The 15034-nt window shown below is 36.9% G+C and overlaps 2 protein-coding genes across 2 annotated transcripts; both read right to left on the bottom strand.

The window, feature by feature from the left end:
* Nucleotides 1-334: 334 nt before the first annotated feature.
* LOC107586523 (somatostatin-2-like) lies at nt 335-1358 on the bottom strand. The gene is made up of 3 exons (XM_016273930.1): nt 1294-1358; nt 800-964; nt 335-613 (listed from the first exon to the last, which is right to left on the bottom strand). The coding sequence occupies exons 2-3, from the start codon at nt 947-949 to the stop codon at nt 434-436; spliced, it is 330 nt and encodes a 109-aa protein (XP_016129416.1). The 5' UTR covers nt 950-964; nt 1294-1358; the 3' UTR covers nt 335-433.
* A 1443-nt stretch (nt 1359-2801) lies between these two features.
* On the bottom strand, nt 2802-14820 carry LOC107586524 (6-phosphogluconate dehydrogenase, decarboxylating-like). The gene is made up of 13 exons (XM_016273931.1): nt 14694-14820; nt 14300-14375; nt 14021-14200; nt 13865-13930; nt 13666-13784; nt 13482-13551; nt 13256-13390; nt 12844-13033; nt 6937-7067; nt 6640-6773; nt 6265-6364; nt 3614-3736; nt 2802-3277 (listed from the first exon to the last, which is right to left on the bottom strand). Exons 1-13 carry the CDS (start codon nt 14783-14785, stop codon nt 3158-3160), a joined length of 1536 nt encoding a protein of 511 aa, XP_016129417.1. The 5' UTR covers nt 14786-14820; the 3' UTR covers nt 2802-3157.
* Between the last annotated feature and the right edge of the window lie 214 nt (nt 14821-15034).

Here is a 15034-nt window from a genome sequence, read left to right as displayed (position 1 = left end):
TTGTCTTGCCGTTAGGTGGTGCCTTCACTTAATAACGACTAACGTACACTTCACAATGACGGTTGTGTGATTTTCTTAAGCAAAGCTATAATAACGTAGCATAGCGGTGTTATTTATCATTTTCAAGGTAAAGTTATAGGACTGACATGAAGGGATCGGTATAACTTTTATTACAGTATTTTAGGCTTGGATGGCAAACAGTATAAAGTGTAGGCTACATGCACACAGCCATTGTATTTTTTGGAGATTTATTTGTATTTATTTATTTTTTGTTACCTCGAACAATAAGTAGTTTCAAAGTCCTTTGACATAAAATACAATAAAAGAACAGCAGAAGCCAAGACATACACATTGATTTTAATACAATGCGTTAAACTGCAAAGGCAGGACTGTAGATTTCAACAGACTCATCTCTCTGTTCTGTTTTCTAGTTTTAACACGAGGAGAAGGTCTTCCAGAAGAAGAGCCTGCAAGGAGATTTATCTCGAGGGGTTGGTTCAAAAACAGACTTCTCTCCCAGAAAATCAGGGTCAGCTAGTTCTTTACTAGTGAGGTTCAGCTCAGCCTTATCCGTCATCATCTTCTTCAAGTCCTTCTGGTCTGTGGTCAGTATCTAGAAGATGAGACATATCTTTGGGCTTGAGTATTAGATCACTGCTATAGATCTTTACAGCATTAACAGTATTACAACACTGCAGTCCAGTTATTCTTAGCCACTGACAAAGATCTTAGGAAATACTAACAAATATGAGCCCATGCACGTTTTCCCCCATTAAAACACTTTAAATAAGAGATTCACCTCATTGGTGTGTGATTGTTTGTCTTGTACAGGTGACGCCTCACCATTCCAGACCACAAGAACCAGAGGAAACAGGCTCAGCATCACCCGCATAATGAACATGCTTCTCTCAACCGCTGCTCGATTGTCCCATCTAACTCCCATCATCATGTTTGAGAGAGGTACCTTCACAAAAGATACCGACACAGTACAGGGGAAGAAAGCCATTAGAAAATGACCTTATTTAGTAATATCTAGGGTTATTGTTCACATTTTTGGAACTATTTTATCTTATTGTGAGGACATCCATTCATGAACAATTTTCATAAGGGTACTTGTAAACTTAAAAACATCCTGAACAAATGTACAGTAATTCATTTCATAATTCCTGTATGGAACTGATATTATTTCCGCAAAAAACAATCCCCCACATGCTCTAAAAGGCACCCACCTAGGTCACCTTAACACAACCGTAATCATGCATTAAGACGAAACATGCTTTATCATATACATACTTTGGCTTTTAAAGGAAGTGTTGTTCTTTGGTATTTGTCGGTTCAAACTGCAGCATCTCGTGTTTGTGTCAGACTTCATCTGTAGCCAGACTCCTCCCCAGCCGATGCATAATTAATCAGCAGACAGCTCAAAATAGGGTGTCCACTTCCTGTCCTGCTCTCCATGCGCTGAATTGCCTTGTTCACCATGATGACTCGGCACAGTTCGCCTACGACTCCTTTACAATACTATTCTAAACTGCCTAGTTCTAGTGTGTCCTCTGTTTGAAGTGTCTTTTAATCACTGAGATGTTCTTTTCCTGAGTAATCAGGCCATGGGCATACTTAAACTCACCATTTCAAACAGTTGCTTCATAGTAAATAGCATAAACAACATATTCTACCTAAAATGTATTTAGTAGAACAATACGGTACAGATTAACACTCATCTCTGGAGTTCTTGTTGCATTTTAAGGCTACTCTGTAGGGTAGAGCTTTATTACAAGCTCTCGCTCTGTGGCAGGACCTTTTGAAAATCTTCACAAGGAAGTGACGTCTTTGGTCACACATACAGTATATGAGAGGCACCTGCTGCTCTCTTCAGCGCTTTGATCTTTAAACAGGTTGGAGGTGAATTAAGGATATTGGTGCAGTGTGTCTTAACCAGGAGGAAATCCTATTTTTACAGCCATTTTCCCCTTGCTTTATGTTTGGTTCAACACTAAATGTGCCTTACATATCAGAAAGCATCATAGTAAAAATTTATTTTCTATATTTGTGTTAAGGAAAATGAAATTAATTTATATATATATATATATATATATATATATATATATATACACAATTTAACGTAACTGGGACCTACTGAAACTAAACTATAATTCATTTTCATGACTCCAAAACTAACTAAAATAAAGTAAAAATGGACACAAATGTTTGTTGTAGATACATGACAAATCTTATCAAACTCGAAACCTGCAGTAAACATGAACAGCAATAACACCAGACGGTGCTGAGAAACTGGTAAAAGTTTTTAAATGCAACTTTGTCAGCCCTAAAACTAAAATAAAAACTAAATATTCTCAATAAAATAGAAATAAAAACTAAATTAAAATGTAAAACTATAATAACTGTGGTTACTTTACTGGGATGTTTATTTGAGCATATTACTCAAGTGTCTTTTAATGTTAAAAAATCTCAAATGTAACGCTCCTCTGGATAGTTTCAAGATATTTACCTATTACTCATAAAAATTTCATTTCAACTGTTAGCAGGCAAAGACACTGTAGGTCTTTTATATTACATGTGGGTTGTTATCGTTTCATCCTGAAAGAAGAATCACTCAGCTGAACCCATTACTAGTGTAAACAAGCTCATTGCTCTAAAAAGTCATTTCTGCCCTCTCCTGGTGACAAAGTAGAAGTACATACAAATAAACAAGTTATACATCTAGCATTTACTGTTAAAAATAAGCAGGAGTAAATCCTGTTTGCCGTAGACAGCATGTGAGAGAAGAAGACAAAAGCTAATTAAAAAGGGATTGAAATCTTTATTTAGCCTAAAGCAGTGCAATAGTTACCCATAATCCAGGGTTAACACTGTGAACTCTGGGGGCAAAGCATGACCAGTCTACACCAAGAAGAATCTCAGAAACAACAGTCTTACTAAGAAATGCGGTGTTTGCAACAGTGGACCTTAAAACTAAAGAACAGAGCTTACAAATAGTGATTTAGTATAAATAGAAATATGCATTTGAACACTCTTCAGTAAGAGCTCTACTGTGGCCTGAAGTTCAGCTCTTCGGGAGGAATGTGCTCAGCTGCTCTGGTCCTTCATCGAGAGGAGATGATGTTCTTTGCTGTTTAACCTAATAACACTCTTGATTTTAGGCATTATAGGATGATGACGACACTTTTCCTCCGTGGCCTGTCCAGTTAGTGTGATTGAACTTTCCAGGGTTTGATAGCAGCTCATATGTGTGGGCACCAAAATAGTCCCTCTGTGCCTGAAGAGTGACGATGTTAAGAGGTGATATTAGCTCAGCCAGTGATAAATACAAAGAGAGAACAACTTCTTGAGTATTAAAATAAAAAGGAGAGACTCATAAAGAGTCTGAAGCAAGAGTACTAATTCTTATTCTAACCAAAAAGACAAAAAGTAATTCAATTCTTTATTCTAATTTATTTTAAATAAATAATAAAATAAAATAAAATCTCTACCATATGAATACTAAGAGATTCAAATGCCTAGAACCATAAGTGTCCAGAAGTCATCCCTGTGATATCCCACATGGTTAGTTAGAGAGAGAGAGAGAGGGTTTGTGAGTTGTAGGGAGTTTTACCTGCAGCAGGTTTGCTGGGAGCATCTCGTGCCTGTAGCCATCATAGAAGGACAGGGCGGTGGTGAAGCACGGCATGGGGATCCCCTGCTGCACACCTGTACTTACTACCCCACGCCATGAGTCCTGCAAAACACAACCAACGTACTGCTAAATAAAACCCATTCTACATATATTTTCCCCATTATTACCAACAAACCTTTAGATCAGTTTTTAAAGTAAACCGCTGTTGCTACATAATTTCCATTTCAAAATGACATGCATTTCCAAACTTCTCAGTGGATTTTCAGAGAATATTTTTAAAGCTGCAGTCTGTAATTTTTTTGTGTTCAAAATTTATATAATAATCGAATACACCATGAATCCATTTTCCAAACCGTGTTTTTGGCTTGTCCTGAATCACTACGGTACACCTATAATAAGTGTTTATATGCAGATTATTTTAGACTGGTTCGGGTAGGTACCGCTGCGGAGTAGCCCTGTACCTGCGTGATTCGCCATAGACATAAACAGAGAGAAGTAGCTCCGGCTACAATGTTCTTCCACAAAACGCAGCCAGTTCTGTTTATTTACCGCTAGAGTGCCAAAAGTTACGGACTGCAGCTTTAACAACTGATAAATGACTTTAAAATCCGACTGATAACATTTATTTATGTTACATTCTGACTATGCATGCTATTATGTTGCCAAATAATTGCTGGAATATTGTAGCTAAATACTGTAGCTCATACAAACCAATTACTACCAATGCACAGCATTTTATGAAATCTTCAGTGCTAAACTACATGATTACATTTGATACACTTTCATTGACTGCATAGATCTTAAATAATTTAAATTCATTTCATAAAATAATATGAAATCGTCACTGAATACAGGATATGCTATCCATAAATGCTACTTGTAACAGTATAAGTTTACTGATGAATTCCAAACTTTTTCAGAATCCTGGAGAAACACACACAAAATAGTCTGTACCGTGTAAGGTTTTGCTATAGTAACTGCATGCAGTATTGAAATAAATATATACTATGTACTATGGTTATACTATGTAAAATTATTTAAATATTTCATCATAGTCCAGGTGGAGCAGAAGGTGACATATCAGTTTGGACTGTGTATATGGTGTATATATTTGACGTGACATGTGGCCAAGTATGGTGACCCAGCAGTGAACACACACACACACCGTGAAAACACACCCGGAGCAGTGGGCAGCCATTTTTTGCTGCGCCCGGGGAGCAGTTGGGGGTTCGGTGCCTTGCTCAAGGGCACCTCAGTCGTGGTATTGAAGGTGGAAGAGAGCTCTGTACATTCACTCCCCCCACCTACAATCCCTGCCGGTACGATACTCGAACCCGCAACCTCTGGGTTACGAGTCCGACTCTTTAACCATTAGGCTATGACTTCCCCAAGGCACTAAGTAAACATTACTTTTAAGAGGCACTGTACATATACTTTTATATAAATGCATGTAAACATTAGGCTGCCATTAGTGCCGCTGATTTCTCTCTGGTGTATGTAGTGTCACTATTACAGGAAACAGAGCAATTTGTGGCCACTCTTGGCTCACTTCCTGTACCTGACAATCCTGTACAGCTTTGCTGAAGAAGTTATCCAGCAGCAAACTCTGCAGCTCAGAGTTCTGGTCAAACGCTTCCTTGATCTTTCCCAAGAAAACACTGCGAATTAAAGATTCATGACCTTTATTCATAGCCAATCTACAGTTATGAGATTGTAAAATCAAACAGTTTCCTCATTTCTGTGCGTGTGGGATCTTTACATGAAACATTATCTCCACTTCCTAGTGTTTACAGAATTGCAACATTCACTGGGTGGAGAAAAGCATTGATACACTTTCATTGACTGCATAGATCTTAAATAATTTAAATTCATTTCATAAAATAATATGAAATAGTCACTGAATACAGGATATGCTATCCATAAATGCTACTTGTAACAGTATAAGTTTACTGATGAATTCCAAACTTTTTCAGAATCCTGGAGAAACACACACAAAATAGTCTGTACCGTGTATGGTTTTGCTATAGTAACTGCATGCAGTATTGAAATAAATATATACTATGTACTATGGTTATACTATGTAAAATTATTTAAATATTTCATCATAGTCCAGGTGGAGCAGAAGGTGTCATATCAGTTTGGACTGTGTATATTGTGTATATATTTGACGTGTCATGTGACATGTGGCCAAGTATGGTGACCCAGCAGTGAACACACACACACCGTGAAAACACACCCGGAGCAGTGGGCAGCCATTTTTTGCTGCGCCCGGGGAGCAGTTGGGGGTTCGGTGCCTTGCTCAAGGGCACCTCAGTCGTGGTATTGAAGGTGGGAGAGAGCGCTGTACATTCACTCCCCCCACCTACAATCCCTGCCGGTACGAGACTCGAACCCGCAACCTCTGGGTTACGAGTCCGACTCTTTAACCTACGACTTCTAACGTACGACCTACGACTTCCCCAAGGCATTAAGTAAACATTACTTTTAAGAGGCACTGTACATATACTTTTATATAAATGCATGTAAACATTAGGCTGCCATTAGTGCCGCTGATTTCTCTCTGGTGTATTTAGTGTCACTATTACAGGAAACAGAGCAATTTGTGGCCACTCTTGGCTCACTTCCTGTACCTGACAATCCTGTACAGCTTTGCTGAAGAAGTTATCCAGCAGCAAACTCTGCAGCTCAGAGTTCCGGTCAAACGCTTCCTTGATCTTTCCCAAGAAAACACTGCGAATGAAAGATTCATGACCTTTATTCATAGCCAATCTACAGTTATGAGATTGTAAAATCAAACAGTTTCCTCATTTCTGTGCGTGTGGGATCTTTACATGAAACATTATCTCCACTTCCTAGTGTTTACAGAATTGCAACATTCACTGGGTGGAGAAAAGATGAAGTTTCATATGATTTCATTCTTGAGCATTTAACCGATAAGCAATCTGAATATAGCATATAATTGTATGTAATATTTTTGTAAATCACTGTGAGCAAAGCTTGCTTACCTGCGAATAATGCAGCCTCCTCTCCACATCAGGGCAATAGCACCATAGTTAAGAGACCAGCCGAACTCTACTGCAGCCTGTCGGAGCAGCATGAAGCCTTGAGCATATGAAATGATCTTTGAGGCGTACAAAGCCTGAAAAAGAAATAACAATAAATATTCATCAAGTTAAAAACAATCCATTATTAATAAACTCCATTAAATGCTTAACATTATCTGATGCACCTTCAAACATGAACATGAATACAGAAAACTTATGCATGGATATAACTGATCCATATTTTAAGTCCCATCCCACCTTTCTAATATCTTCAAGAAACTGTGCCTTGTTTCCGGTGAACTTGACACCCTGGGGGCCGGTGAGGCTCTTACTGGCCTGAACCCTCTCATCCTTTAGAGAGGAGAGACATCTGGCGAAGACAGCTTCCCCTGTGAGTGAAAGACACCACACACAACACACACAGTCATCTCCAGTTACAGTCTGCATCTCTGGCCGCATAATAAGATTATAATCACTGTCAGACCATGTCAGAGAGACCACATGAGGAAACATCAAAACATTAGATAGTCGAAGCATGACAGATAGTCCCCACACACACAACAACCTGATCATATTAACAAACTAGAAAGATTGTACAATAAGCGAAAATCACTTTGGATGTCTGCTAAATGAATCTCTGCGCTCTCTTTATTACTGTGTCAATCAATAATATGTATCAAAATAAATAAAAAAATACATTCTCATTTTTATAAATAAATAAATTATTATTAATGCAATCTGGTGACTTAGACATGTTTTATTTTATTATTATTAAAATACAATTACATCTAAAATAAAAAAAACAAGTCTGAGTTACCAAATTGCAGTTTTTAATCAAAAGAAAAATATTTAGTTAAAAACAATTACGTTTTAGAAATTGTTGTGTATTGTGACATTATTTTCATGAAATTAAGCACATTTTCCCCCAAATTCCCAATAATGTAGTGCAAATGTTTTTTTTAGACTGATAGTCATTTTTTTTAAATCCAGGAAGATTTTTTCCCCATTAATGTTTCACAGTAATGTGAATGTTAAAAATTCTATTGGTCCTTAAAATGTATAAATTTTTTATTATGCAAACTCTTTTTATTTTTACTTTTTGATTTTGAGGTGAAATATGACATTTCTTTGTCAGATTCGTCTATGACTTCTATAGAGCAGTTCTAATATTATAGGCCTCTATTCACCGTGCCTTCAGTCACAATGTATAATTCACTTCTGGTACCAGACCCTGGCTCTGTTGACACTGGTAAAGTAGCTCTCTTCAATGTACCGAGTAATCAGCCAGACTATTGTGAGAGCAGATCTTACTACATCTACAAACATGAGCGGCTGGAAGCAAAACCCTGAACTCAGCATGACTTTGTATTATATTTTTACCCAACCCAAGGCCTACAAGTGTGGGAAGAGGCGAGTGGAGGAAGGGAAAAAAAATCAAGTGGAAACCAGCCAGTCATGGTGAACTCAGCACTGGAATTCAGCCTATTGAAAGAAGAAAACCCTCCTCTACAACCATACAAATCATAGCTGCTCTCTCACGCTTCAGTGCAGCACAAAACAGCCTTTTGTCCATTTAACTGACACTAAATATACAAGCCCATGTCCTGATCTAACAACTACACATCAAGTCAGGTCAAATGTATTTACATAGCACTTTTCATAATACATATAGTTTCAAAACAGCTTTATAAAAACATATGCATCAATTATTGTGTAACTGGTATTTGTGATTTGAGTGATCCTATAGTAACATCTGTAGTCACAAAGTTCAAAACCTCAGTCGATCACAGATCTCAATAAGATTTTTTTTCCTGCTGGACCAGGCCAAATATTTCTCATTTAAATCTCATTTATAGAAATCTTTTTTATTTTTCATTAAATTTTAAATTTCCTTTGCCATTTTTTGTTTATATTATTATTATAATTTTTTTTTTTTTGCAACATTCACTGGGTGGAGAAAAGATGAAGTTTCATATGATTTCATTCTTGAGCATTTAACCGATAAGCAATCTGAATATAGCATATAATTGTATGTAATATTTTTGTAAATCACTGTGAGCAAAGCTTGCTTACCTGCGAATAATGCAGCCTCCTCTCCACATCAGGGCAATAGCACCATAGTTAAGAGACCAGCCGAACTCTACTGCAGCCTGTCGGAGCAGCATGAAGCCTTGAGCATATGAAATGATCTTTGAGGCGTACAAAGCCTGAAAAAGAAATAACAATAAATATTCATCAAGTTAAAAACAACCCATTATTAATAAACTCCATTAAATGCTTAACATTATCTGATGCACCTTCAAACATGAACATGAATACAGAAAACCTATGCATGGATATAACTGATCCATATTAACCTCAGTCGATCACAGATCTCAATAAGATTTTTTTTCCTGCTGGACCAGGCCAAATATTTCTCATTTAAATCTCATTTATAGAAATCTTTTTTATTTTTCATTAAATTTTAAATTTCCTTTGCCATTTTTTGTTTATATTATTATTATAATGTTTTTTTTTGTGCAAATTTAGAAATACACTTTGGAAAATGATAACACAATACAAAACAGTGCCGATTTGTCATTTTCAACATAAATGGTGACAAGTCTGAGTTACCAAATTGCAGTTTTTAATCAAAAGAAAAATATTTAGTTAAAAACAATTACGTTTTAGAAATTGTTGTGTATTGTGACATTATTTTCATGAAATTAAGCACATTTTCCCCCAAATTCCCAATAATGTAGTGCACATGTTTTTTTTAGACTGATAGTCATTTTTTTTAAATCCAGGAAGATTTTTTCCCCCATTAATGTTTCACAGTAATGTGAATGTTAAAAATTCTATTGGTCCTTAAAATGTATACATTTTTTATTATGCAAACACAGATCTCAATAAGATTTTTTTTCCTGCTGGACCAGGCCAAATATTTCTCATTTAAATCTCATTTATAGAAATCTTTTTTATTTTTCATTAAATTTTAAATTTCCTTTGCCATTTTTTGTTTATATTATTATTATAATTTTTTTTTTTTTTGCAAATTTAGAAATACACTTTGGAAAATGATAACACAATACAAAACAGTGCCAATTTGTCATTTTCAACATAAATGGTGATCTTAACTTGCTCACCTTTATATAAAGCTGTTTTGAAACAATGTGCACTGTGAAAAGTGCAAATAAATAAGTAATAAATAAATGTGACTTGATTATCACAAATTGTTCTTGCTTATTCAACAATGCCTCATCTACATTAGCCTGCTAGATAACATTATTCTGATGGGAATTTGCAACAACAATGTAGAATACATCACATAACCAAATATGACACCCTGGGGGCCGGTGAGGCTCTTACTGGCCTGAACCCTCTCATCCTTTAGAGAGGAGAGACATCTGGCAAAGACAGCTTCCCCTGTGAGTGAAAGACACCACACACAACACACACAGTCATCTCCAGTTACAGTCTGCATCTCTGGTCGCATAATAAGATTATAATCACTGTCAGACCATGTCAGAGAGACCACATGAGGAAACATCAAAACATTAGATAGTCGAAGCATGACAGACAGTCCCCACACACACAACAACCTGATCATATTAACAAACTAGAAAGATTGTACAATAAGCAAAAATCACTTTGGATGTCTGCTAAATTAATCTCTGCGCTCTCTTTATTACTGTGTCAATCAATAATATGTATCAAAATAAATAAAAAAATACATTCTCATTTTTATAAATAAATTAATTATTATTAATGCAATCTGGTGACTTAGACATGTTTTATTTTATTATTATTAAAATACAATTACATCTAAAATAAAAAAAACAAGTCTGAGTTACCAAATTGCAGTTTTTAATCAAAAGAAAAATATTTAGTTAAAAACAATTACGTTTTAGAAATTGTTGTGTATTGTGACATTATTTTCATGAAATTAAGCACATTTTCCCCCAAATTCCCAATAATGTAGTGCAAATGTTTTTTTTAGACTGATAGTCATTTTTTTTAAATCCAGGAAGATTTTTTCCCCATTAATGTTTCACAGTAATGTGAATGTTAAAAATTCTATTGGTCCTTAAAATGTATAAATTTTTTATTATGCAAATTCTTTTTATTTTTACTTTTTGATTTTGAGGTGAAATATGACATTAATAAGTAATAAATAAATGTGACTTGATTATCACAAATTGTTCTTGCTTATTCAACAATGCCTCATCTACATTAGCCTGCTAGATAACATTATTCTGATGGGAATTTGCAACAACAATGTAGAATACATCACATAACCAAATATTTAAGTTTGAAAGGCAAAAAATAAATGTGCATGATTAAGTAATGGTACATTTTTAAATGGCAATTAATCACTGGCCCAAAACTTTCACAATAGGCCCGGGACAGCGGGCCATCCTTATTGTTGAGCCCTGCACCAAAAGCCAGAACAGAAAATCCGACTTATGTCACATCAGCTGAAGAGGTGAACAGCAAAGCTGCTTATGGAGACGCTTCATTCAACATGCTCTTCTAAGGCCGTGACTTTCTCCCTATATATCTACGATAACAGAGAAACACACCCATACCTGGGAAATGATGCCAGATTGTATCTTACCTATCAATGTAACAGGTGTGCCGTATTCCAAAGCGGAGATGGCCGTCCATTTCCCTGTGCCTTTCTGCCCGGCGCTGTCTCTGATTTTGGGCAGCAGGTGAGTGCCGTCTGCATCCTTGAATTTCAGGATATTGGCAGTGATCTCAATGAGGAAAGAGTCAAGCTCGGTCTTATTCCACTGATCGAAGGCCTGATAGGCAAACCAGACAAAGAAATTTAGTCTTAAGAGGAAGCAGACCCAAACAGTCCTTCAGAAGGAACAGGGTGAGGTGTATTTCAAAATACAAACAAAACAAGGAAGGAGGAAACAGAAAAGAGACAATACAGAGGGGATTTGAAGAATTACAACATCATTGACCGTTCATCTACATTACAAAACGACAGTAATTAAAGACGTATTATATTATTACCCAACCCAAGGCCTACAAGTGTGGGAAGAGGCGAGTGGAGGAAGGGAAAAAAAATCAAGTGGAAACCAGCCAGTCCTGGTGAACTCAGCACTGGAATTCAGCCTATTGAAAGAAGAAAACCCTCCTCTACAACCATACAAATCATAGCTGCTCTCTCACGCTTCAGTGCAGCACAAAACAGCCTTTTGTCCATTTAACTGACACTAAATATACAAGCCCATGTCCTGATCTAACAACTACACATCAAGTCAGGTCAAATGTATTTACATAGCACTTTTCATAATACATATAGTTTCAAAACAGCTTTATAAAAACATATGCATCAATTATTGTGTAACTGGTATTTGTGATTTGAGTGATCCTATAGTAACATCTGTAGTCACAAAGTTCAAAACCTCAGTCGATCACAGATCTCAATAAGATTTTTTTTCCTGCTGGACCAGGCCAAATATTTCTCATTTAAATCTCATTTATAGAAATCTTTTTTATTTTTCATTAAATTTTAAATTTCCTTTGCCATTTTTTGTTTATATTATTATTATAATGTTTTTTTTTGTGCAAATTTAGAAATACACTTTGGAAAATGATAACACAATACAAAACAGTGCCGATTTGTCATTTTCAACATAAATGGTGATCTTAACTTGCTCACCTTTATATAAAGCTGTTTTGAAACAATGTGCACTGTGAAAAGTGCAAATAAATAAGTAATAAATAAATGTGACTTGATTATCACAAATTGTTCTTGCTTATTCAACAATGCCTCATCTACATTAGCCTGCTAGATAACATTATTCTGATGGGAATTTGCAACAACAATGTAGAATACATCACATAACCAAATATTTAAGTTTGAAAGGCAAAAAATAAATGTGCATGATTAAGTAATGATACATTTTTAAATGGCAATTAATCACTGGCCCAAAACTTTCACAATAGGCCCGGGACAGCGGGCCATCCTTATTGTTGAGCCCTGCACCAAAAGCCAGAACAGAAAATCCGACTTATGTCACATCAGCTGAAGAGGTGAACAGCAAAGCTGCTTATGGAGATGCTTCATTCAACATGCTCTTCTAAGGCCGTGACTTTCTCCCTATATATCTACGATAACAGAGAAACACACCCATACCTGGGAAATGATGCCAGATTGTATCTTACCTATCAATGTAACAGGTGTGCCGTATTCCAAAGCGGAGATGGCCGTCCATTTCCCTGTGCCTTTCTGCCCGGCGCTGTCTCTGATTTTGGGCAGCAGGTGAGTGCCGTCTGCATCCTTGAATTTCAGGATATTGGCAGTGATCTCAATGAGGAAAGAGTCAAGCTCGGTCTTATTCCACTGATCGAAGGCCTGATAGGCAAACCAGACAAAGAAATTTAGTCTTAAGAGGAAGCAGACCCAAACAGTCCTTCAGAAGGAACAGGGTGAGGTGTATTTCAAAATACAAACAAAACAAGGAAGGAGGAAACAGAAAAGAGACAATACAGAGGGGATTTGAAGAATTACAACATCATTGACCGTTCATCTACATTACAAAACGACAGTAATTAAAGACGTGAGTTGATGTCTAACCTGAGCCATTTCATCATGGTCCATACACAGCACATCCTTCATCAGATGATAGGCCTCACAGATCAGCTGCATGTCACCGTATTCAATACCGTTATGGACCATCTTAACAAAATGTCCTGCTCCTTCATCTCCAACCTAGACAAATATACAAAGAATTGAGAAGTGCATTCACAGTCTATATAAATGCATACACTATTAATAACATCTATTAATAACTAATACTCACCCAGTCGCAGCATGGCTCTCCTGTGCCCACCTTGGCAGCAATGCTCTGAAAAATATCTTTTATGTGTGGCCTGAAGAAATAAAATAAAAATTAGATTCCATAAATGTCAACCAATGCACATACATATGCATATGTCTGTGTAGATATTATTATTATTTTTAGGTGGACTTCTTCAAGTCCCCACCAAGCATCCTTATGTCCTCCAGGCATCAGTGAGGGTCCATAACGAGCCCCATCTTCTCCTCCACTCACTCCACTACCCACAAACAGAAGGTTTTTCTCCTTCAGGCTCTTACAACGTCTCTGTTTGTGATGAGCATGAACATTTAGATCAAATACTGTTATCACCTCAGATGACCAAAAGTTTGGATTGTCAAACTCACTGTTGTATCTCTGTACTCTGAATTTCCACCATCAATGATAATGTCTCCAGGTTCAAGAAGAGGAACCTACAATATATATGGAAAAAAGTGGGTTACTTGATCACTTTGGCATGGTGACCAGGCAAACTAGGACCGTCGATTCATGGTGACGTTTACCAGTTTATCAATGAAGTCATCGACAGCTTGTCCTGCTTTGACGAGGAGGAGGATGCGACGGGGTTTTTTGAGTTTAGACACCATGTCTTCAAGGGACTCGGCCCCGATCACCTTAGTGCCTTTGGCTTCATTGTTTAAAAAGTCATGGACCTTGGACACTGTCCTGTTGAACGCACACACCTGAAGAATGACAACAGTTGTAACATCTTACACCTGATGTGAACCATCAGAACAGGATATGCAAGAAAATGAAGAAATGCAACTGCAGAAGTGACTTACCACAAATCCATGGTCATTCATGTTCAGGATCAGATTCTGACCCATCACAGCCAGACCAATGAGAGCAATATCTGCTCTGTGAAAACAAGAACATGGAGATTAGGAGAAACAACATACATAATATTTGATTATAGAGAGCAAATTTATTGAAATCAGTGATTATGACAAATGTCAATCTGACTGGATGACATAGAAGGGATTTCGACACAATCTGTGTTTGAACAGAAAAAGTGCTTGGATAGTAAGTAGATAGATCAGTATAGATAAAAGTAATGCTGATAATGCGCAAGAACTCACACTATATTATATTTCATTCAAATACAAAACAGTCAAAGGTGTTGTAGAAATTCAATATCACATTACCAAGCAATTTAAAAGCGAAATGTGTACTTACTGAGCCATGGTTGAAGGTTGGTTCCGTCTTAAAATGACACTTTGGATCAGGGTTCTCACCACAGCAGCACTGTCTCTGCTGAACTTCCTCATTCACGGCCTGAGCACCGAGCAGCAGCTCTACAGCAACCCCCAATGAACACGCCCGACAGATTACAGGGCTCGTGGCGTCTTTCCTTTTGCCGTCTGTGATTGGCGGAGACATTCTGAGCAGAGATTGGAGGCTGTTCATTGGCTGACTGGTTTTGTCCGCCCACGGTTTCAGGAAAAGCTGTACGGAGCATTTGGCATGAAGTAAATTAGGGGAAAAGCAGATTAGCCACGATGAACTCTGAGACTGAC

This window comes from Sinocyclocheilus grahami, unplaced genomic scaffold, assembly GCF_001515645.1.
Source record: "Sinocyclocheilus grahami isolate Dianchi unplaced genomic scaffold, SAMN03320097.WGS_v1.1 scaffold83.1, whole genome shotgun sequence".
In the NCBI taxonomy this organism is placed as follows: domain Eukaryota; kingdom Metazoa; phylum Chordata; class Actinopteri; order Cypriniformes; family Cyprinidae; genus Sinocyclocheilus; species Sinocyclocheilus grahami.
This window is presented reverse-complemented; position numbering and strand designations above follow the sequence as displayed.

Bases quoted from the DNA above. Each gene is read 5' to 3' on its own strand.
- LOC107586524 (XM_016273931.1), bottom strand. From the start codon at position 14,785: ATGAGGAAGTTCAGCAGAGACAGTGCTGCTGTGGTGAGAACCCTGATC. The intron at 13,931-14,020 runs GTAAACGTCACC...TATATATTGTAG, and splicing joins ATGACTTCATTGATAAACTG to GTTCCTCTTCTTGAACCTGG. The intron at 6,774-6,936 runs GTGGGATGGGAC...TTTCTTTTTCAG, and splicing joins TTCTTGAAGATATTAGAAAG to GCTTTGTACGCCTCAAAGAT.
- LOC107586523 (XM_016273930.1), bottom strand. From the start codon at position 949: ATGATGATGGGAGTTAGATGGGACAATCGAGCAGCGGTTGAGAGAAGC. The intron at 614-799 runs GTGAATCTCTTA...CTCATCTTCTAG, and splicing joins AACAATCACACACCAATGAG to ATACTGACCACAGACCAGAA.